At 57.3% G+C, this 22,057-nt stretch overlaps 2 protein-coding genes and 1 non-coding gene across 4 annotated transcripts in view; 1 reads left to right on the top strand and 2 right to left on the bottom strand.

The window, feature by feature from the left end:
- The window catches only part of PRKD2 (protein kinase D2), a 29,864-nt gene extending 27,448 nt beyond the window's left edge, over nt 1-2,416 (bottom strand). Inside the window, 1 exon segment of the mRNA XM_032485719.1 lies at nt 1,393-2,416. Within this exon segment, the coding sequence (XP_032341610.1) occupies nt 1,393-1,632 (240 nt within the window). The 5' untranslated portion in view covers nt 1,633-2,416.
- TRNAT-AGU lies at nt 341-412 on the top strand. The gene has a single exon. It is a non-coding gene; the product is annotated as a tRNA-Thr (tRNA).
- Nucleotides 2,417-4,797: 2,381 nt separating the features above from the next.
- STRN4 (striatin 4) overlaps nt 4,798-22,057 on the bottom strand; it is a 24,734-nt gene continuing 7,474 nt past the window's right edge. Inside the window, exons 3-18 of one of the 2 annotated variants that reach the window (XM_032485714.1) lie at nt 21,788-21,861; nt 20,760-20,838; nt 18,758-18,955; nt 17,304-17,445; nt 13,836-13,995; nt 13,156-13,269; nt 12,709-12,824; nt 10,684-10,859; nt 10,532-10,579; nt 10,059-10,180; nt 8,707-8,877; nt 8,414-8,554; nt 7,866-7,964; nt 7,590-7,676; nt 5,998-6,233; nt 4,798-5,727 (exon numbers count right to left, since the gene is read on the bottom strand). In XM_032485714.1, the coding sequence (XP_032341605.1) occupies nt 6,064-6,233; nt 7,590-7,676; nt 7,866-7,964; nt 8,414-8,554; nt 8,707-8,877; nt 10,059-10,180; nt 10,532-10,579; nt 10,684-10,859; nt 12,709-12,824; nt 13,156-13,269; nt 13,836-13,995; nt 17,304-17,445; nt 18,758-18,955; nt 20,760-20,838; nt 21,788-21,861 (1,897 nt within the window). In that variant the 3' untranslated portion in view covers nt 4,798-5,727; nt 5,998-6,063. The remainder of the gene's footprint in view (nt 5,728-5,997; nt 6,234-7,589; nt 7,677-7,865; nt 7,965-8,413; nt 8,555-8,706; nt 8,878-10,058; nt 10,181-10,531; nt 10,580-10,683; nt 10,860-12,708; nt 12,825-13,155; nt 13,270-13,835; nt 13,996-17,303; nt 17,446-18,757; nt 18,956-20,759; nt 20,839-21,787; nt 21,862-22,057) is intronic. The other variant, XM_032485715.1, reaches the window with a different exon arrangement.

The following is a 22,057-nucleotide window of genomic DNA, read 5'->3' as shown; positions in this document are numbered from 1 at the left end:
TCTTTCTCTAAGCAGTTTCCTTGTCTGTAAAATGGGGGAGTTGGCCCAGTTCCTAGTGTTTCCTCTGAAGCCCAAAGAACTCATTTCCAGGAGTCTGAGAAGATTCTAGAATTTGGATATTTGGGGATTCCAACACGTTCACATTATAGAATTATATCGTCTAGATTCCAAGAAATTGTCATCATCCATTTGTTTTAGGATTTTAACAACCTAAATTAGCAGTAATTTAATATTTTTAATGTTCTAGGAATCTGACAAACTAGGATTCTAATATCTGAACATCTTACCATTAAGGGGTTTCAACAACCCAGCATTCCAAAATGCTAACATGTTAGGGGAGGAGGGTATAGCTCAATGGCAGAGCATGTGCTTAGTATGCACAAGGTCCTGGGTTCAATCCCCAGTACCTCCATCAAAAAAAAAACCCCACAAAACCCAATTACCCCCCAAAAAACACCCCAAAACAAAAAAACTAACATTTTAATGCTCTAGAATTCCAACAATGAGGGAATCTAATACTGCAACATGTTTCTGTTTTAGAATTTCAACAGCCTAGGTTCTAACATTTGAACATTTTAATATCAGAGGAGTTCAATTACCTAGCAGTTGCATAGTCCAACAATTTTTACAGTTCAAAATTCCTACAATAGAAAAGCCCACTATTGTAATTTTTAACATTCTAGGATTCAAGCACTGAGTCCCACCTGATTCCCCCTTGCCATGACCCCCAGGCCCCCGATGACCCTGGCACCCAAAGCTAAGAGTGGGGCGGGGTTGGAGAAGGCCCGTTTTCACAGGCCAGCATCAGAACTGAAGGGTGGGGACACTCTGATCAGAAGAGGGGACATAGACCTCAGAACCTCTGGGGATTGCGAAGAGGTACCGGCCCCTCCACACACACCTCAGGCCTGGAGGAGGACAGAGACTGGACTCTGAGACCTCACTTGCCCCCGGCAGCTAATGCAGGCACCCACAGCTACACATGTCACCCAATCGCCATGGCCAACCCGGCTTCAATTTCTACTGTTTCCACCAAATGGGAGGCAGCGGATGGGCCTGGGTGGGGAGGTTCCCCCACTTCTGCCGCCCCCACCTGCCCCCTCCTCTCGGCTTCTACACCTGCCCAGCCCCTCCCTTCCTCCCTGCAGTCTGCAGGAAACAAAACATGCAGGGACATGCAATTTGGGGAGGACTCTGGGGCACCCCACCCCGACCAGGCCTCCTGAAACGAGTAGTGAGGTGAGGAGGCAACTGCGGGCCAGTGCCCCACCTCCACCCACCAGTTGCCCAAGGCTTAGGCTCTCTCTCCCCCCACCATCATGCCGCGCTGGAGGTCACCTCTGCCAGAGCCTCCCACCTCCAGACCTCTCCCCAAGCTGGATGTGTCCTCACCTTCTGGTCCACGATGGAGCAAGCCAGCTGCTTCACATGGGCCAGCTCGGAGGCGGTGGGCAACAGCACAAACTCGCGAGTTAGCCCTATCTGGATGTGGAAGGAGACGCCCGAGCCCGGAGCCGGGACATGGGGCAGCAGCGGTGGTGGCGACTGAAGTTCCAAGCCGCCAGAGGGTGGAGGAGACCCCGGCCCGGGAGAGCCCGGGAGCCCGGCGCCATGGGAGGGGGCCGCGGCCATAGGGCGAGGCCCAGGACCGGCCGCCCGGCGCCCACCCGGGATCCGGCTGGAGGAGCCTGGGCAGGGAGGCTCGGATCACTGGTGGTGGATTGTAAGCTGGTGGTGGGATCGCGGGGATCCCGGGGATCCGAGAAGAGAAACCTGGCAGGCTGAGGGGACTCAAGGATGGTGGGACCCTGGGAAATTAGAGAAAAGGAATCTAGTAGATCAGACGCCCACCCAGGAATCAGGGATCACAGAGGATCAGAAAGGAGAAATCTAATAGTTTAGGGGACCCAGCGAATGGGAGATTCCAAGATATCAAAGAAAACCTAGTAGGTGGGGGTCACAGGGCTCAGAAGAGCCCAGGATCCACAGGACTCCTGGAGAAAGACGGGATAGGAAAGGGAGCAGGGGGAGCCAAGAATCTAGTGGCTCTAAGAAGAGGATCCATTTAAGAAAGGGGCCCGAGGTATTCACCAGACCTTGGGGGTGGAGAGCAGCAGTCTTTGAGTCGGGTATCGAGTGGGTGGATCCTGGGGATCGAGTGGATGGATCCCGGGGATCAGACGGCGGGCCCGGGGATGGGCAAAGGGATTCCGAGGCCGGGGTGCTAAGGAGGGAATCTCACGGGTCTCGGAAGTTGGAGAAAAATTCGGTCGGGGGCCGCGGAGAAGGGGGTGTTACCGGCGGTAGTGGGGTGGCGGGGGGTCAAGGGAGGGTGGCCGGGCGCCTGGCACCCGCGGCTATTTTTTCCCCCTCCAAAGTTTAACTCGGCGGCAGCGGCCCAGGAGGAAGTGTCCGGAGCGACGGCGCCGTCGGCCAATCGGCGCCGGCCTCGGTGACGTCAGAGAGGGCGGAGCCTGCTGAGGGGCCGGGGGCGGAAGACCCGGGCCGGCCCAGTGCCTTCGAGTAGAGGGCGGCACCTCCCTGGCCCGGGTTTGGGGACCTGGGATAGGAGATGCGGGGTAGGGAGGCTAGACAGATTTCTCCCCCCAGTACACCCAAGTCGGGAAAGTTGACGTTTCCCTGAGCTGGAGAGGGACGGGCGAGCCACCCTCTCCCCCACTACAGGTCGCGAGGCCGGGGCTGAGGAGGTGCCTGGCCCTTTAAGGAGGGGGGCCGTCTCCCCGGGCCTGCATCCGGCGCCCACCGCAGGGGAAAGGGTGGGAGATGGTGTCAGGTCCGGCCTGGTCTCTGGGCTGGGCCTCCCCCTCTTCCCAGAGCGTAGTCCTGGCTTCGCACCCGCCTGCCCCACGCCCCAGCCCATTCCACAGGTGGGAAGACCGAGGGATCCAGATGGGTAGAGGTCCTAGCCTCGGGTCTGTCTTCAGCAACCTTGGCCAAAGTGCGAGGAGAAAACTGGAGGGGCCAGGGCTGGGTTACTTGTACTGGGAGAGCCAGGCACAGGGCAGTTGGAGAAGGGCTGTAGTGTCCATCAGCTCCTCACTCCACCCCAGTCCTTAGGATGGTGAAGCGCCAAAGAAAGAAAGGCCTGGGGGTGAAGGGAAGGGCCATAGCAACCAGGCAGGACCACACACCCACACCACTTCATAGACGGAGAGCACGTTTTTCTCCTGGGGAAGTGGGCACGTGTTTCTCTGTGTGACTTTAGGTTGGTGGCTTCCCTCTCTGAGCATGTTTCTCTAGCTATCAGATGGGACGATAATAGGACTGACCCCAGAAGGCCTTTGTGGGGATTAATGAGATTGTGGAAGGGTGCCTGGGACACAGCAGAAGTTCAGTAATGGCTGTTCAGTTGTGACTATAATGTGCTGAGATAAAGGGGTGGGCACCTCAAGCACTCAGGTGTTTATGGGTAGGTATGGTCATTCAGTAGGTATTGACTGAGGGCCTACTATGTGCCAGACCTGTCATAAAATATCTCTTCCAGCCCATTCAGGAGCAATTCAAACTTGATTTCTCCTCCCCAGTTGATAAAAGAGTGGCTACCATTTAGTTTACATACAGGAAGCTGAACCCTCAGAGAGGCAAAGTGACTTGTCCAAGTCACCAAGGGAGTTGCTGCCACCCACCCTGCTTTGAGAGGCCAAGGCCTGGTTGAGCCCCAAAGGCATCCCAATAGCGATATGCCATGGCCACCTGGGCTCCAGACAAGCAGGACTTGTTGAAGATGAGGACCTCAAGATGAACCCCCCCTTCCTGGTGAAGGGCTGTTGGGGGCAGCTGAGGTCGGTACAGTAGCGATTCCGTCACCACATCCGGGGGCTGACTGGGGCTGGGGAAGGAAGTCTGAGGCTGGAGTGAAAACCTAAACCACCACCTGGGGAAGCTGCGCAGAGCCCAGAAGGATGAGGGGGGAGCGAGGCAGGGTGGTGCCCGTAGCTGGGCCCCTGTTGGTGGTTGATGGCCATCAGCCCACCCACACCCTTTGTCCAGACGAGTGGACAACCATCCAGCCCTCGACAACCTAGGAGGTGGGCAATGCTGTCACACCTGTTTTACAGAGGATGCTGAGGCCCAGGGAGGGACACCTGAAGCAAATTCACAAGGGGCTGGGAACAAAGTCTGATGACCTGCTGGGCTTTGAGCAAGCTCCTCGAGCCCCCGCCTCCCATCCTCCATAACACATGCGTAATGCTCCACTCCCCACTTCTGAGGTGGTGAGGACCTAGTGAGGCGGCATGTGAAGAACTCAGCACAGGGGTCTGGCTCTTGCTAAGTGCACAGCTGACCACTGCGATTCAGCCACCTTGGAGCAGGAAGGGGATGGAGTCCTCAGGGTGCCTGCAGTGAGGGGTCAGGTATTTGCATCCACTCTCCCTGCAGGCACAGGTGTGGGGAGGGGAGGAAGGGAGTGACAAGGACTCTAGGTTGGAACTCTGGCCTCACCACCAATCATCACAAGTGGCAGAGCGGGGGATCAACGAGTCTTGAGCTGAACTGTCACATCACATCATCTGCTAGTCAGGGCTCTGCTGCTGTATCCCCTGGGGAGGGAGCGCTTAGGGACAGAAAGGAGGGGCACAGGGAGATTCGGTCCTGTGCCCTCACTTCCGTCCCTCCACCCACACTCCACCCGAGCTCTGGGCCCTTCTGGTCCCTGCACCCTACCACAAAACCCCAACCCATCATATCCCCTCTCCAAGCTCCACCCACCCTGGCAGAGCCAGCTACTCCTCCCCGAAAGTCCCCAGTCCCCTCGACAGTCAGCACTGCCACCCATCTTACTCCAAAGGGTTTATTAAGACAAGTTTCACATACAAGTCCAGGGCAGAGGGGATGGGGCTTATAAACAGGAACCTGGAAGGGGGCCAGAGGGCACAGGGTGGAACCAAAAAAGAGTGAAATAAATAGAGGAAGAGAGTGGAGGGCCTGGAGGGGAGACTGACAGACTATCACACAGTGATAACAACATGGGTAGGGGTGGGGCTCCATTAAAATCCCATTTATTTATACAGATATACAGGGAGTTATGGGGGACTGGGGGGACCCCACTCCACCCTCCATGCCCCAGGGAGGGACAAGAGAAGTCCATCTCTCCCCATGGGTGACCCCATGGGGGTCTGGGGGGCTGCCCTTGGAGAAGTGTTTGGGGAGGTAGGGGTGGGCTCCTCCCCCAAGGGCATCACCTGCTCCTCAGGCAGTTACTGGCCCTGGAGATGTTGGGTAGTGTCTGGAAAGCTGCATTGAGGGAACTGGAGGGGAGGGGAGTTCACTGGGCACACTTCTGGGGTGGGCGAGGCCCAGCACTCCCACTGATGATGACCCGGCTCCCACTGGCTCCAGGGCCCCTCCCAGCACGGCTCCCACCCAGGTCCCTGGAGGTGGAGAGGAGGGGTCAGGGGTTCAAAGAGAGAACCTGGCACCTTCTGGCGTCTTGGAAAAGCTGATCCCCAAGGACACCCAGCCCTGGTTGTGTGGCCCCCGAGAAGGTAACTCAGAGACCTGGAGTGAGTGTCAGGGTGAAGAGAAAATTCCCAGAGGCCATCCTGGAGGAAGATTCCTGAAGGAGGCCACTCCCTGGCTGGGTGCTCGGGGAAGGGCAGGCCATGGGGAGGGCCTCCTGAGGAAAGGGCCGTTAGCACCACCAGGCTCCAAGGCAGGCAGGGAGAGGCCGGGCCTCCGGGCCTCCAGACTGAGGCTGGGAGTCACCTATGGGAGACAGAAGGGAGGGGAGACTGGACCACGACCTCCAGGGTGCAAAAGGTCAGGCAGCTCTGGGCCCCTCCAGGCCTCAGCCCCTCCTCTGAATGCCCAGGGGCTACCCTGGCAATTCTCACAGGGCATCCCAACTAGGATTTCAGGACATGGAGTCCTCTGGAAATGCAGGCGAAGGGGTGTATTTGAGGGCCCCATCAGGGGTGAGAATGCAGGGGGTTTCCTCCTTCCGAGGCCAAGCCTCCCTCCTGTCTGGCCACTCACCTCAGTCCCACCTGCCTGGCCCCACTTCCCAGCCAGCGTGGCGGCCTGGGCGGGGCCAGGTGGGCATCATACGAAGACCTTGGCCAGGGCATCAGCACCCGCGCTGGCAATGAGGGCCTTGCTGGGGTGGCAGGCAACAGCGTGGATGGCCTCCTCGTGCTTTTTGCGGTGGGCCGTGATCTCCTGAACGCATGTTTTGTTGTCCAGGCTCCAGAGACGCAGGGAGCAGTCATGGCCTGTGCAGGTGTGGGAGCAGAAGGGGCTGTCACCCAGCAGCACCGGGTCCCCCGGCTCCTTACTCAGACCTGTGCCCCTAACCCGGCCTCACCCAAAGGACTCAGAGGCAGGTGGGGGCTCGATCTTCTGCCAGGTCACCTCCAGACGCCCAACAGGAAGGACAGCCCTTCTGTCCAGGCTATCATGCAGCCACCTAGTATTTACTAAGCTCCTGCTGTGTGCTGGGTGCGGGGGCAGTGAACAAAACAGGCGAATCTCCCTGCCCCTGTGGTGCTGACACTCCAGTGTGGGAGACAGAGTAAACAAGACAGACCCAACAAGTGCTGTGAGCACAAGTCAGTCAGTGAGAGGACCGTGTGGCCATGGGGGTACGGCAGGGGAAGAGCCTTCCAGGCAGCAGGGACAGCCAGGGGAAAGTCCTGAGGATGGGCAGCCTGGTGGGGGCGGGAGGAAGGAGGTGAGAGTGGGGAGCAGACTGGGCGGGGCCCAGGGCCACGAGCCACTATGGGGAGGTGGCCTGACACGCATTACCAGGATCCAGCAGGCTGCGAGGGAGGCTGGTTCTATTTGTCCCTTTCTGGGGGGACCTGGGCCCTGTCCTGAGTCTTCTCTGCTTGGGCTTGACCTCACCACCATCTGCTCGCTGGGCTGTCCTCCTCGGAGGCAGCCGCTAATGTCCTGGGGGCCCACACCCTCTACCACCACTGCCACGCCTCTGTGTGCTCGTGAGCTGGCTGGCTGACACCCCAAGCAAAGTATGACGCTGGGCAGCAGAAGTGAGAGAAAGCTCTACCCAACGGCAGGCTCAGCTGGTCAGGCCTCTGTGACTGCCAGTGCACGCCCTTCACCCCCAGGGGAGCTGCAGCCCCTTTTCCACCTGCCCAAGTCCCACCCCATCCCTCTGAGAAGTAGTCACTGGGGCTCAGTGCCTTTATCCACAGAGAGCAGGTGGCGCCAAAAGCTAAAATCCCTTGTGGTGATTGAGTTAGATATTCAATATCACTTTGCTGACCAAGTGAAGTGACTTCTCTAGCCTCAGTTTCCACATCTGTACAATGAGGATGACAGCACCAACCTCATAGGATTATTCAAATTAAATGAGATACTGTAGGCAAGGGCCTCGGGGCACTCTGAGTGCACAGTGCTTTGCTGTCCCCACTATGACGACCAGTTATTCCAGCCATGGAGAGGCTCCCAGCCCTGCTGTGACAACACTCCCACCAACTCCCCAACTCAGGAGGCCCCCAGGACACTCCCTCGGGACCAGGGCCCAAGTCTCTTCTTCCTCTCCCCAGCAGGAGAGGAAGGCACATGCCCTTGCTTGCTCCTTAGGAGCCAGGAAGCTCCCGACTTACTTCCTGACATCAGGAACACGCCACTGGGGTCCACAGCTAGGCAGGTGACTGCATCCAGGTGGGCAACCATTGAGTGCACAGATTTCCCTGCAGGGAGAGAGGGTGGGCGGCAGGTTACTTCCCAACTCTGCACCTTGCCTGGGAAGGTGAAGGGAGGACTCGGGGGGACACCGAGAGCCTCCAATGTGGACACCAGGAGTTGTGCTTCGGAGCCTGGTCTACCCCTGCCCCTCACGAACACAAGTGAGTGGGGGCACCAGGAACGCTGGGTCTCACCTGTCCGGTTGTCCAGGAAGCGGATGCCTCTGTCATCATGGGCGGTGATGGTGAGGGGCTGGTTCGGGTGACTCACCACCTGGTTGATCTGGGTTGGGCCTGGGAGGAAAAAGAGGGAGGGGAAGAGGTCAAGGGTGAGGAGGTCAGAGAGACCAGGACAAAGACAAGAGGAGAACCACGGTCCCACATCTATCCTCTGCCTAGATGTTGCACAGGGCTGGGCACCCCAGCCGCTGCCTTCCCTAGGCCCCGCACTTCATCTGTGCAGTAGACACCGGGCGCTGCCTTGGGTGGAACAGAGGGATAGCAAACATGAAGACGGCCTATCTGCTCCCCCAAGCAGTCCCTCAGAGTGTCTCCCTGCAGCCCTTGTGAGTGCCTCGTGCTATTCGTAAGGGCAGTGACCGAGACCCTAACTCCTTTCTGCTCAGAGTCCCCAAAGGGGAGCCACCTTCCTGCTGACGGGGCATCAGGTCACCAAAGCCACAGGAGGAACTGGGACCCTGGAGACATTCAGACCCGAGCCCCTGGCCCCAAGGACCCCTTACCGCTGTTCCCCCGGGAGTCCAGTGTGAGGAGGGCATTGCCAGCTTCCACGTCATACAGGACGGTGTCGCCAGAGCGGAAGGATGCCACGATGTGGGCAGACTCGGTGCTGGTAAAGGCCACTGAGGTTGGGATCCCGTGATCTGAAGGCAGAGAGGACGGAAGGCTACCTGACAGCCCCAGTCCTACCCTGGGGGTGGGGGACAGGAGCTGTCCCTCCCCTGCGGCCTCCAGCTCTGGATGGCCCCCGTGCGAGGTATCAGGGTCCCCACTACCTCCTCGTCCCTCTACTCACCACTGGCTGTGGAGAAGGTACAGAGGCAGGTTGGGCTGCCGCTGCTGGGGTCCCAGATGCGGACTGTGCCATCGGCAGAGCAGGAGGCCAAGCGCTGGGAGGTGGGACTGAAGGCCAGGCCCCACACAGCATCCCCATGGCCCTCCAGGACGTGGCTCAACACGCTCGGGTCTGGATCCGCCGGAGGGAGGAAAGGGCTGCGTCAGAGCTGCTGGCCCCAGGGTTGACAGCCTGGGGCCACCGGCTCTGCACTCAAGTCACCTCTTCACCCAGGTTCGCACCAAATCCTCACGCCCCAGAGGCGCTCCCGCTCCGACCACAGGCTGGGCCGCAAGGGTGTCAGGGCTCTGAAGGCGCCCAGAGTGGAAGCTACAGAAGGCAGGACCCTGTTCCCTGTCATCCCCCCGGCCTGAGACAGTGCCTGGCACAAAGCCGCTGTTCCATAGAATTTTTAGGACTTACTTAAGGGGACAAGAAACAAAGGTAGCTCTGTGGCCCTGAGACCCTTTGCAGCCTGGCCCTTGCAGGTGGCCCCACCCTTGGTCCCCACACTTTTCTGCTCAAGTGCACAGCCTTGCCCAGTCTCTCCAAAGCCCTTGGTCATTCCCCTCCCGGGTCACTCGAGTCCACACAGAGTACTCTGGTCTGGCCCTGCTGACACCCGAGGTGTGACAGCTTGCTTGGCCCAGAGCAGATACTGCCTGGCACTGACCCATGACTTCTGACAGGGTGTGACTATTCCTCAGAAAACAGTATACAGTCCCTGAAGGGAGATGCAGACCTCTAAACTCTGCCATGACAGGCCGCAGCACAGACACAGAGCCATGTTTGTGACCAAAGGGGTCATCAAAAGAAGTGTCAGAGGTCGGGGTGGGGGCAGACACTGAACAGAAGCAGCGAGTCTGGTCACTTCTCTACCTAATCTTCAAGTATGAAGCACAAACTCCCTACAACGTGGCTCAGATAACTGCTCCCGTCCCCTCTGTTCCACCTCCCCCTAACCCGCATCTCTGCTCAGCCATGTAGAGACACAGGCGGAGCAGAGCGCCAAGCACCACCTGGGCTCACCACGCCTCTGCCTGGGCTGGTCCATGGCCCCAAAGCCCAACCCCAATCAGCTCCTCTGGGAAACCCTCCCTCTCTGCCACCTCCTGCCTCATTTTGTCCGACCTCAGTCATGCACTGAATCACGCTGTCCCACACATCACCAGGCTGGGAGCCCTCGACATCCCCGCCCCAGCACCCGCAGTGTCAGGCCTGGGCAAATGCCAGAGGTGTTGGCGGAACCACTGGTGGGATGATGGGATGGATGGTGGGGGAAAAGGAAGGCCAGGGGAGGGAGCTGTCCTCACCGTAACCATCATAGGGGTCCATGTTGAGGTCTGGAATCTTCCAGCTGTGGATGCGGGCATCTGCCCCACCACTGTAACAGTACTCGCTGTTGCTGCCCACAGCTACTGCCAACACGGGGCCCCTGGAGGACATCGAGGTGGGTGAAGAGGGCAGATAAACGGCTCCGGGCTCGCCCCTCCCCCAGCCCCTCCAAGGGACCTTGAAGTGCTCCACTGGCATTTTTCAAGAATGGCCAAAAGGAATTCAGCCTGAGGACCTCTGGTTGTGCCCCTGGGGCAAATGGCCTGTTCCTGTCCTCCTCCGAGGGCTGTGCTGAGAACCAGCTCCAGGAGCACGGCAGGGGAGTGTACAGAGGGTCACAGGGATTCGGAGCCCTCCTGCTGCCTGGCCTCCTGCCTTGGCCCCCTGCCTTGGCCCCCTGGGATGGCTGTGAGAGGGCCAGGGGTCAGTCCACCTTGGGGCACTTGCCTACCTGTGAGCCCGGAAGGCATGGATAGGTTCCACGTCCAACGCGGCATTCCTGTGGGGAGGCAGAGGAGCCGATGTCACCGGGAGCCCTTTGTCACCCTGACCCCCTGCGCCCAGAAGCCCCCACCCTCCCTACACTGGGGCTGTGGCTCTCACTTCTTGGCCGTGACCGCCTTCTGCAGGTTCCAGAGCTTGAGCGTGCCGTCCTCAGAAGCGGTGAGCAACGCCGACTGGCTGTGGTGGAAAGCCAGGGAGCGGATGCCATCGTAGTGTGACCGCAGGGTGAATTTGGGGTTCCAGGTCTTCTTAAAGGCATCTTTGCTGTCAGACAGCTGGGGTAGGGGAGCTGCCTCAGTGTCTACTCTCCACAGACAACAATACCCAGGGCTGTGAGCTCTCGCTCCACATCCAGCTCCACACCCAGCTCCACACGGAGCCCCTTACAGACTGGCCCCCAGCCCAGGCCCTCTCCCACTTCCTCCTTGCCTGAAGCATCCTCCCCCTCCCTCAGCAAGTTCCTGCCGTGTATAGGGACTGTGCTAGCTTCTGGGGATCTCACAACTCAGAGGAAGCCTGGGGGAGACGATCAGATCATCTTGATAGTGCAGAGGATTACAAACTATAAACTAGGAGCAGCGCCGTGAATTACAAATGTGCTGAGAGGCACCAGGTGCCCACCCTCCTCTGCAGGGGTCTGAAACACTTTCCTGAGTAAGTGACAAGCCAGTAAGACTTAACCAGATAAGGGGAGGGGATTGAGGACAAATACTGCATGTGCAAAGTCCCTGAGGCCAAGGCAGCAAGAGTGGATCCCGAGCCTGAGAGGAGGCCTGGGATTCAGGAAGCAAGGGATAGAATGGCAGGAGGAGAGGCCCGGAAAGTCAGCCAGAGCCACATGGTGGCCCACACTAAGAATGTGCATCCTTCCTCAACAACAGGGTAGCCAGGGAAGGGTTTAGAGCAGGGAAATGACACTGCTTGTTCTGGCCACCCCATGAGGGGGCCGGAACAGGAAAGACAGAAGTGGCTGCAGACAGAGAGGTGGGAAGAGGTCCCGAGGGAAGTCTCTTAGGGACAGGTCAGACACTGAGACCAGACGCTGGGGAGTGGAGAGGGGGACAAGCGCACACAGTAGGGAGAAGCTGGGGAGTAGAATCAACCCCAGAGATGCCACACAGATTCTGGTGGGTGTCGCTCCCCAGGTGGGGGACTCGGGGAGGGCCACTCAGGAGAGGAGAGGAGCAGATGGCCAGGCAAGCCTCAGGGCCCTGCCCCAAGGCAGGGAGCACTCCTGAGGAACCCCTTCATTTGGGCTGTCCACCAAGGTCCTCACTTCTGCCACAGCTGTTTAGGGCCAGAGGATCTACCCTCACACCCACACACTGCCCCCCAGGTGTCATGTCTCTGGGAGAGCAGAGGGGACTACAGCACACTCCCTGCTCAAACCCTCCGCCCAGCCTCACTTCCCAGCACCCCGCAGCAGCGCCCCAACCCTGCTAGGAACACCAACCACCTGCAATCCCGCTAGAAGCTGTGGTAAGTGCTCCACCAGAGGAAAACGCTCATATACGCCTCTTTCAGATTCCCAGATAGCCAGAGGCCTGGCCACGGGTTCCAGGCTCAGGACACTGGCCTGAAGGTCTCCCTTCATTCCAGCCCAATTGCCCCACCAGCCTCCATGCATATCAGATTGGCCCAACTTTTTGTTTTATTTTGTGGCTTGAGGTCGCCTTCCCTTCAACAGTTGGCTCAATGCCCACCTCCTACACAGACTTTCTTACTGGCCCAGCTGCTGACCCAGCACCCCCTCCTCTGATACTGTATTTTGACTCAGCGCCCCCTTCATCCCTGCCTCCTACCCATGTCGGGTCCTGAGCTCAAGGTGCATGTAAGCCCCAGGTGGGAGGGAGCATCGCCTAGAGAAGGAGCCTGGCAGCGTGATTAAAACACAGGCTCCGGAGTCTTCTAGGCCAGGCACCTCAGTGACCCAGGCCAAGTCCCACCATCTGTCTGCGTCGCACCCCTATGTGACACAGGCTGAGCTGTCAGATGATCTCACGTCGTCCTCATGTGTGAGGGGCTGAGCACAGGCCAGGCACACAACCAGAGCCGAGCCAGTCCTGGCACTGTGCAGGGCACCCAGTGGGGGCCTGTTGGGGATGGGGCACCCCAAGAACTTACATCACAGCTGAGGTCGTTGTCGTTGGTGACGGTGAGATCTGCCAAGTCCCCCAGGCTCACCTCCCCGCCCCCGATAGTGTCCATGATGAAAACGTCTGAGGAGAAGCCAAAGGAACCTGGTAGGGGGAGGGGAGGGGGGAGCAGAGAGGGGCAGGGAGAGAGAGAGAAAGACAGAGAGAGGCAGAGAGAGAGATAAGGAGTGAGAAAGAGACAGGGAGAGAACAAGATCAAGAATCACAGCTGGAAAGAAAGAGAGAGAGACAGACAGACAGACAGGGCAGGACAGACAAAAAGAGAGGGAGACAGACAGACGAACTTTTGGGACAGGGAGGCTGCAGACTAGAGGCTGGGCCTCGACCTGAGGACACAGAAGCCCTGGGCTTAGCTCTGCAGCCTCCCTCTGCCATGGGCCCCTCAGGACTGGACCAGGATGGAGGGGCCTCTTACCTTCGTGTGGCCGGGGCTGTGGTGTGCCAGGAGGTGGGCCAGTCACTTTGGGTGGCAGCCCATCCACATCCCGAAGGTCGGCCAAAATTCCCTGGAGTTTGACCCGCCGGCTTTCTGCAGGGACAAAGAACAGGGCAACAGTCACCAGTTCAACTCAGCCACGTGCAGGATGCCTTCCCCACCACCGAAAGCCTCTCCTGCAACTGTGGGGAGGCTGGGAAGCCCTGGGCCAGGGGTTGGGGTGGGGGACAGGCAGAGGAGACAGACCGAAATGAGACCCTCCATGGGCTGCCCCTGGTGGGGCCTCAGTCCCCAGCCATCCTACGTGACCTCTGAGGGCCTCGGACCTCAGAGTCACAGGACAGGAAGAAGCAGCAGTCCTGCCCCATCGGCCTCCCCGCTCTGCATCCTGTTACCTCCCTGAGGTCCACCAAGAACTGGCCACTCGACTGGAGGGCTGGAGGCCCTGTCTCAGGAAGAGCTGGGCCTGCCTGTGTCCCCACAGGGACTTTCCAGGGAAGGGGAGAGGGCCTGGCCACCATGGCGCAGGCCTCCTACTCTCCCCAGCCACCCTCCTCTCAGGAAGCGTATCCGTCCGGTGGAGACCCTGGGGCAGGAAGCAGCTGCAGGCAGCTGTGTGCCCGCGATGAGGAAGGCTGGCCAGAAAGCCCTCAACTCACCCAGTTCATGGTGGGTCCCCTCCCCAGCGCACCGCCGAGGGTCTGGAGAGCCCTCCCCATCTTCTCCTGAGCCCAGAAAATCAAATTCGTTGATGGCATCCTCTGAGTCGTCCTCCTCATCTTCGTCCTCCATTTCAGGCACCAGGGCCTTGGAGGGCAGCTGGGGCATGAAGAAAACCAGATAGAGGTCAGGGGCTCCTGCCAAGAGCCCATGCCTGCCAGGTGTCCACGAACAGAGGTGGGATTCCTGACCTCCGCCCCTCCACAGCGTCGGGCCCCAAGCCCGAACTTTGACGCCGAGCTCCCCCTGCTGGGCGCCTCTGGGGCTGCTCCTCACTAGGGAGGGGGCAGTGCCGGGCTCCAGTCCCATTCCACTTCCTCCACCTCCAGCTGTGACCCCCACAGGCAAGGGCCCTCCTCCTGGCTTTTGCTTAGGCTGTTCTGGCTCCTGCCCCAACCCCCATCCCCCAAACCCACCACAGCACTTCTCATGAAAGAACATCAGATAAGGCAACAGCCTGACTCAGGGGCAAGGGAAGATATATCTGTGTTTATGGGTGTACATGAGCGTAGGGAGTCACACAATTAAAGTAAGAACAGACTCACAGGTATAACAGTAATAATAAACGCCCTGTGCCCACCTCTACGCGTTATTCAGTGCACTGAATTAGCGTCACACATGATTTCATGACCCCCTGAATAGTTCTCATTACAAATGAGGAAACTGAGGCTGAGCAGAGGGCAACCCCTTGCCCCTTATACCAGGTTCAAGCCGTTCCATATACACTAAGACAGCTCTAGGCCATGAGGTTCTCTGGGGTTTTCTAAGTCTTCCTTGTAACTTCCTATATCAGCTGAGTTTTTGTTTTCTTATATAACAAGCAGCAGCTACTTTTAGAATGAGAGACGACACCTCGGTTCCTCCATTCTGAGAAACAGAATGCTGGGCAAGTGAATGCTGTGTTTGCCGAGTTTCCCACGGTTGGTCTTCACCAGGGGTAAGAGCCAAATAAGGCATCTTGTTTTCCTCAGTTCACAAGCCGGGACCCCATCCCAGACATGTGAACTCAGGAGCAGCCTCGCATCTGCGTTTCCCCACTCGGACACCTTTGATACCCACCCTTATGAAGTGACACTGTTCACCCCTCGTGGTGTAAGCACCACTGCATTTTACAGTGTCATCAGGGTGCTGTGTCTTTGGAACCACAAAGACTGCACTTAAATGGCTTAAGGGAGTTCTGAAATTTTCAGACAGTTTTGATGTCTGACTTCTGCCTTAAGTGCTGGCTTAAGACTGGGACTCTCAGCACTGGGATTCTGAGACCAGTGGACAAAAGTACCACCTCTTCCAGGAAGCCCTCTCCCTCTTAAGTGTTCCCTGCCTGGGCCCAGCCTCAGTCAGCCTGTGAATTCCTCAAGGGTGGGGCTGACCCCCTCCCACAGGCTCCCGAGCTGGGTCTGGAGGGTCCAAATTTGAAGACAACCCCACTAAGACATCCTTGAAGGGACAGCCTCTGGCCTGCATGGGAGGCCCAGAGGGATGGGACGTGGGTGTCTTTCTCTTCCTTTCCTGGAGAAGACCTAGGTCAAGGTTTAGACAGCATGCCCAGAGAGGCAAAGGCGGGGGTCAGAGCTCTACAGGGGTGTGGAACTGTATCAGGTGCTCTGAAGGGTCCATGAGGCAGGCCTTGTGCGGGGCTGTTCCACCATCACTGTCCAGGCTGTTAGTGCCAGGCCACCGCCATGCACTGCTCACGCTGCCACTGCCGAGCACCCAGAGTGGCAGCCACGGGCTCTCCATGTGCAAACTCATTTTAATTAATTAATTTCTCAACAACTCAGAGACAGGGACTATTAGCCCTGAGACTGAAAACAAGACAAAATCATGGGCCCAAAGTTACACAGCCAGGCCAGCGGCCACTCTGGGAGTCACAGTCTGGTCACTGAAGGCCAGATGTGTGGAGACAGAGGGCCTGGGGAGATGTGAGACCCCTATATAATGAGCCACCTCACAGGGCACGTGGGGCAGACGCAGTGACAGATGCAAAGGCCTAGAGGGTCGTGATAATTTCTAACAGGAGGAGCAGAGGAGTAGGAAGGTTTCCCATAGAAGGCTGAGGTGAGACCCGAAAAAGGAGTGACAATCCCAACAGGGGGCAGAGGAACCAGGTGTTCTGGACCAGGGACAGCATCAGAAACTCCAGACTCAGAGACACCCCGCATTTCCTGTAACCCCAATTCCAGTGTTCTGGCTCTGTGTTCCACTCCACTCGGTGTGTTCACTGAGAACCTAATCTTCCTGGGACCCTGTGCTGAGCCACGTTGGGGACACTGGAGACAGAATGGAGGCCGGGACTGACCTGATCCCTCACGGGCAGACCTTACACCAGACAGGAAGGACCCTGAGTGGTCTGGGTCAGGATGGGGGAGCCCGCAGGGGGCTCCTGTCCCTGTTGAGGGGAGGGGAGCAAGGACGAGTCAGAGATGGCTTCCTGGAGGAGGGAGTGTGTGAAGTGAGTCTGAGGAGGGAGGGACAAAGTTTGGGGGGGAAGGCTGGCTTAAGGAAAGCTCCTGAGGCCGCCTCCCACAGGCCCTCCTACATGGGCACAAGTCCCTGCCTCCTCTGTGGCACATCTCTCTGCCTGTGACTCCCTTTAAGCCCACCGCTGGCCACAAGCCCCTCCACGTCGGTACCGGACTCTATGTTTCTATATCCTTGCGGCCAGCAGAGAGCTTGGCCCACGAAGGCCAAGACTGATGTTCACTAGCCAGAAGAGACCACGCCATGCCTAAGGACAGCACAGTGGCTCTGGCAGTTAAGAAGCGGGGTGAGATGTGGTGGGAGCCAGGTCTCAGGCCCAGTTGAGGAGATCTGGACTCTATAGTCAGTGGGCAGTGTCCCTGGGCCTGGGTCCTGACACCAACAGCAGACCAGACACTTACATCCTATGAAGTCCCCCACCAAGCCCTACAACCTGCTCCAGGCTGAGCCGTAGCCCCTACTCAGGCTGAATTCAGGGTGCTGGGGAGAGAACAGTAAAAGACCCACATCGCCTCTGCCTCACAGAGCTCATAATCTACTTCGGGAGACAGAGAGCCAGAGCTATGTCAAAAAATTTCCAAGTGTGACTGTGGTCAGGCTAGCCTGAAGGAGAAAGCACTGTGGGAGGGCTGGCCTAGCTTAGAATGGCCTCTCGGGAACATCTGAGTCGAAGACGGGAGGATGGAGAGAGTGACAGGTGCAGGTGGAGAAGAGGTGGCCCTGACAGGATAGTTCTAGGCACCTCTGAAGGTTACTAAGGCAACGGCGTGGCTGGATAGGAGATGGGGACTCTGGGAAGAGATGTGATCAGGCCATGGACAGACCAGGCCCTAGAGTAGCCCCGACAGCGCTCGCAGGAGCGCTCTGGTGCTGGTTCACTCCTCGGAGCAGGGCTAGGAGGGCGCCCCGCTGGCTCCCGAGCTCACCTTCACACGCTGCTTCTTGTGCTGCACGCCATCCAACTCGTCATCCTCGTCACTGTCCTCATCCTCGCAGTTCTGCAGGAAGGGGATCTGCTCCAGCACCGAGCCGCCCAAGCGCTCTTTGCAGTCTTTGCCTGCCGCATTCCTGCCCACGACAGGGGTGCAGAGGGAGCGTTAGTCCTGCCAGGTGACAAAGCTCAGATGGGAGGGTGCCAAGGCTTGGTGGCCAGAGCCTGGACACAGCTCTGAGAGGAGGGGCAGAGCCACCTGGACCCCAGAGGAGCCTCGACTCTGATCATACCCAAGGCTCCAAGCCCAGCCTCTGGCTGACAGATGCTCCCTACAGCCTGAACCCTCACTGGGACCCCAGACTGCACCTAACTCCCTACTGAGCTCTGACCCACCCCCCGAGTTCCAGAGGACGAGCCCCCAGCCCTGACTACAAGTCTCCCCGCTTGTGCTGAGTCAGAAGGGGAGCCAGGCGAGAAAGTGCCCCTGACTCAGCCGCCCCATTCCCACAGCCCGGTCAAACCACAGCGCAGGCCAGGCGAGCGGCAGGGAAACACTCAGCAGGAAAGAGGAACCGGTCCCTTTATGAACACTCGGGCCCCTGACCACCTGCCCGGCCATGGGTGAGCCCACACCCGCCCCGCTGACAGCCAGCGCTCCAGTGTCCACGTCCACACTACTGTCCACACTACTGGCTCCTACGAGATGACAGGTTTTAGCCAAGGAGGTATTTGCCAAACCTGACACCAGGATAGAAAGGGGAACAGAATTCGAAGTTCAGATAAATGCAAACATCCTCCTTTTCTGCCACTGGCTGATGCTCTAGAGAGTTGTCAACTGCGCAGGTGTATGGTTGCAGCCCCGGGAGAGAGAGTTTTCCTCCGAGTTGCCAATACAGTTCTCACTTCCCGGCCTCCTATTTGTGCAGTGTCCCAGCTCAGTGGCCGGACACTATTCCCTGCATTTCCTCTCACAACACTAGCTGCCTCGGACAGGCCTCCAGTGCTGCTCCCCTCCCGGGCCCCTAGATGGGCTCAGCCCTCAGACCTCCTCTCTGCACCATCTATACTCCCTGCCCCAGTGACTGCCGAGTCCCAGGTGCTAGTGAACTAGAGGTATGCCCCCTCTACCACGCATGTCCATCCTCTCTTCCCTGACATTTGCAAGAGTCTCCTAACCAGCCTCCCTGGCCCTCCATCAGCCCTACTTCTCGAAGGAGACCAAGTATATCAGGTGATGTCGCACCCCTGCTCAAAACCACTGGCTTCCCACAATTCTTAGAGAGTAGAATTCCAGCTCCTTATCGTGGCCCATGAGGCCCTATTTAATGTGACTCCTGCCATTTCAGCCTCACCAGACCACAGCCCCAAATGCTGACTTTCTGACACCAGCCTTTATCAGGAGGGAAGAGGCACAGAGGGGTGCACCCACCAGGCCCCAGGGCTCACCTCTTGATCTGCTCCTCGATCTGTTTCACGAGCAGCGACTCGCCACCACTGAGTCCCCCGGGGCCCGGCGTGGCCCTGGGGCCCCCTTCACTGGGCTCCACAGCCCCGTTGAGTTCCAGCGATCGGCCCAGTAGGGACCGCACACGCTTGGACCGCATGTCCAGGATGGTGTCCGTGTAGCCTACCTCTTCCAGGTACCTGCAGGGAGGCAGAACCAGTGCGAGTTAGGTGCCTCCCGGCTTCCTGATACACTGCGGGGGCAGATGCAAACTGTGACAGTCCTTTTGGAGAAGCAACTTAAGACTATACACCAAAACTTTAAATAAGCATTTTCCGGACCCTGCCGTTTCACTTCCGAGACTACTTCCAGTGGGAGCCTTTATACACAGGCACCTTGCTGTCACAGATGCTTGTAGACATACCGTACGGGAGAGCCAAAACCCAGGGGCCAACCTACATGGCCACTGACAAGGACTATGGAAGCAAATTACTGATGGGACACTAAGCACAAGATAAATGAGGCAGAGTGCCAAGGAGAGATGGCTATGATAAACATCTTACCGAAGACTGTTATGTGTTCCTTACAGTTCAGGTATTTTAAAAAAAAACATGCATTAAGTATAGAGTGCACACACACACACACACATTTGTACTCTGCTCCCATCAGGCCTAGAAGGATACTACACTACACGTTTAACAGCAGTGACCTCTGGAGAATGGGATTAGGGATATTAACAGGAACTTTTGCAATTTCCTCTACTCTTACAAATGAGCATTTATTACTCCTGCAATTTAAAAACCCAAAGCCAGCTGGGACTAGTCTAAAAGCTAAAAAAAAGGAAAAAAAAATCAACAATCGGTATCTTTGGCTTCAAAGGACTAGGGGACAAGAGTCCCTTGCTGGTCCTCAGGAGGCACCGCTAGAGTCTTTTTTGTTGACCCTGTCCTCATCCCTCTGGGGGCCCAGGCAGCAGACGGCATCTGCCTTTGCCTGCCTGCCATGTCTGGTGCCTGTGTGTGTCCGAGGCCTCCCCGCCGCCTATTAGCTGTGACCTGACAGATCACAGATACCCTCTCTGCACCTCGGTTGTTCATCTGTGAAAATGAGGGAAATGCTAGCAGCCATACCACATGGGGATCGATGTGAGGAACCCCCATGTGCAAAATGTTTAGCACGCTGCCCGGCACATACCTGGAACCTGGCAAAGGCAGCCTATGGCGATTATTCTTGGCGGGGGGTGGGGTGAGTGGTCACTGTTTGCACACACCTGAATCTAGTGATTGCACTTCCAGATATTTAGCTTAAGGAAAGCAAGCATATGGACAGGTAACTTCCTGGTGTTTGTCACACTATTAAAAACACTTTCAGTGAAATACAAAAGAAGAGACTGACCGTAGGAAGTTATGATTATGATTACAGTGACAGACTTCATACAGGTCTTTCAATGATGCAACATAACTAATTTACGTGGAAAGATGTTCACAACACTTAGCAAAAGCAATGCATTACGAAACACTGTGAAGGGGAAGCCCCTGCTCTATAAAATACACACACACTCACAGCACACACACACACTCACTCACGCATGCACGCACAAATACATATCCACAAACGAGATAACCTATGTGCCAAAATGTTTACAGGGGCATGAAATTCCTGTGTGATGGAATTATGAGTGATTTTTATTTTTTATGTGTTTCCCAAGTTTTCTAAAACACCCAAGTCTCTTTAATAAAAAGTAATTTCACATTACCCTTGGGGAAAAATGGCATGGAGGCATTTGGAGTTGCTTTCCGAGAGTGGGGGCCCCACATCTGCCTCCCTCACTCCCCCAGGCAGGGCTCCCCCTACAGGGTGACAGGTCATCTCAGCTGTAGCCAGCAGGGATCCTGATAGGTCAGGGTTCCCAGTGGGGACAGGAAGCACTGGAGTCTTCGGGCTTATCTCCCAAGCCAAATGCGTCTCCCCTCCCCCTCCCGCCCCCCTCCCCTGTACACTCACTGCCGGAGAAGCTGCCGCCCCTCCTTCCACACCAGCGGGCTGTTCTCCAGGGTGACTGACTCTACAGGGCCATTGGAGACTGGAGGGTGGAGAGAAGGAAGGCAGGCTTAGAGCGCCACCACGCACCACCACCTCCCCCATCCTCCTCACCCTCAAACCCCAGTCAGTCACTGTCACAGGTCCTACAGAGTCACTTCTTGAGAGTGTTTGAAGCCTACCCTCTCCCCTCTGTACACCTCCCCAAACCAGTCCCAGACTATCTTCAGACCCAGATCTAGTTCTGTTATTTCCCCACACAGGAAACAGGCTCAGTTCTAAGAGAATGGGCAGACTCACTAGGTTCAAGTCTGGCTCAGCGACTCCCAGCTGTGTGACCCTGAGCAGGTTAGGTGACCTATCTGAGCTTTAGTTTCCTCTTCTGAGAAATGAAGTTAATCATCATAGCCCCTACTCTTGGGATTGTTGTGAGGATTAAATGAGATAATCTATTTATTTTATTCATTGAATATTTATGGGGCATCTATTACATGCCCAGTCAATAAAGATCCCTGCCCGTGTGGAACTCACAGTCTGGCAGGAGAAGTCCGACATGAAGAACAGTGATCACAGGTCACCCAGGCCCTCACCTGGCTCACACCCCCCCCCAAGTCCCGGTGCTCTGGGACACTCCTCCCCGGACCTGGAAAGCCTTCCCTGCCTCCTGCGGTGAACTAATGCCTCCTTCAAGGAGCTTAGACTGTCAGGGACCTCATGTGTCTATGTCTATGTCACAGAGGGACAGCAGGCAGGACTTCCAGGATTCTTCACCCACCCTCTCTGTCCCCTGAGCACCCAGCAGTATCTGGTAGAGCAGCCCACAGGAAGGGCCCTGAGAGTGAGACCCCGCCCTGCCCCAGCCCGGCCCACCCTGCTTTCTGGGGAGCAGAGAGAAAGAGGTGGCCCATCTCCGCTCTCCTGTAACACATTTGGTTCTGTTCGGGGCGGGGGAGGGGGGCGGTAGGCAAGCAGGGAGGATGAGGGGTGAGTACCTTGTTCTGACAGTTCTGGTTTCTTCTCCCCTGGGTTCAGATCTGTCCCGAATTTCAATTTATGATATTTGGCCCTAAAAGAACAAACAATTAACAAATGAGAAACACAGGAGAGTAGACAGGGCCAGCCCTTGTCTCAGGAATCCCAAATCCCAGGTTTGCCCTCTTATCCGCTCTCCTGCCTCTGACGCTGAGCTGCCCGATTAGGAAGCAGCCCCAGCGGAGGAGGCGTCACAGATGGCACTGCGAAGAGCCCACTCCTTGGAGTCA

This window comes from Camelus ferus, chromosome 9 (genome assembly GCF_009834535.1).
Source record: "Camelus ferus isolate YT-003-E chromosome 9, BCGSAC_Cfer_1.0, whole genome shotgun sequence".
NCBI classification, from domain to species: Eukaryota; Metazoa; Chordata; class Mammalia; order Artiodactyla; family Camelidae; genus Camelus; species Camelus ferus.
Note: the sequence above shows the minus strand (reverse complement) of the source record. Positions and strands in the feature narration are given on the sequence as shown.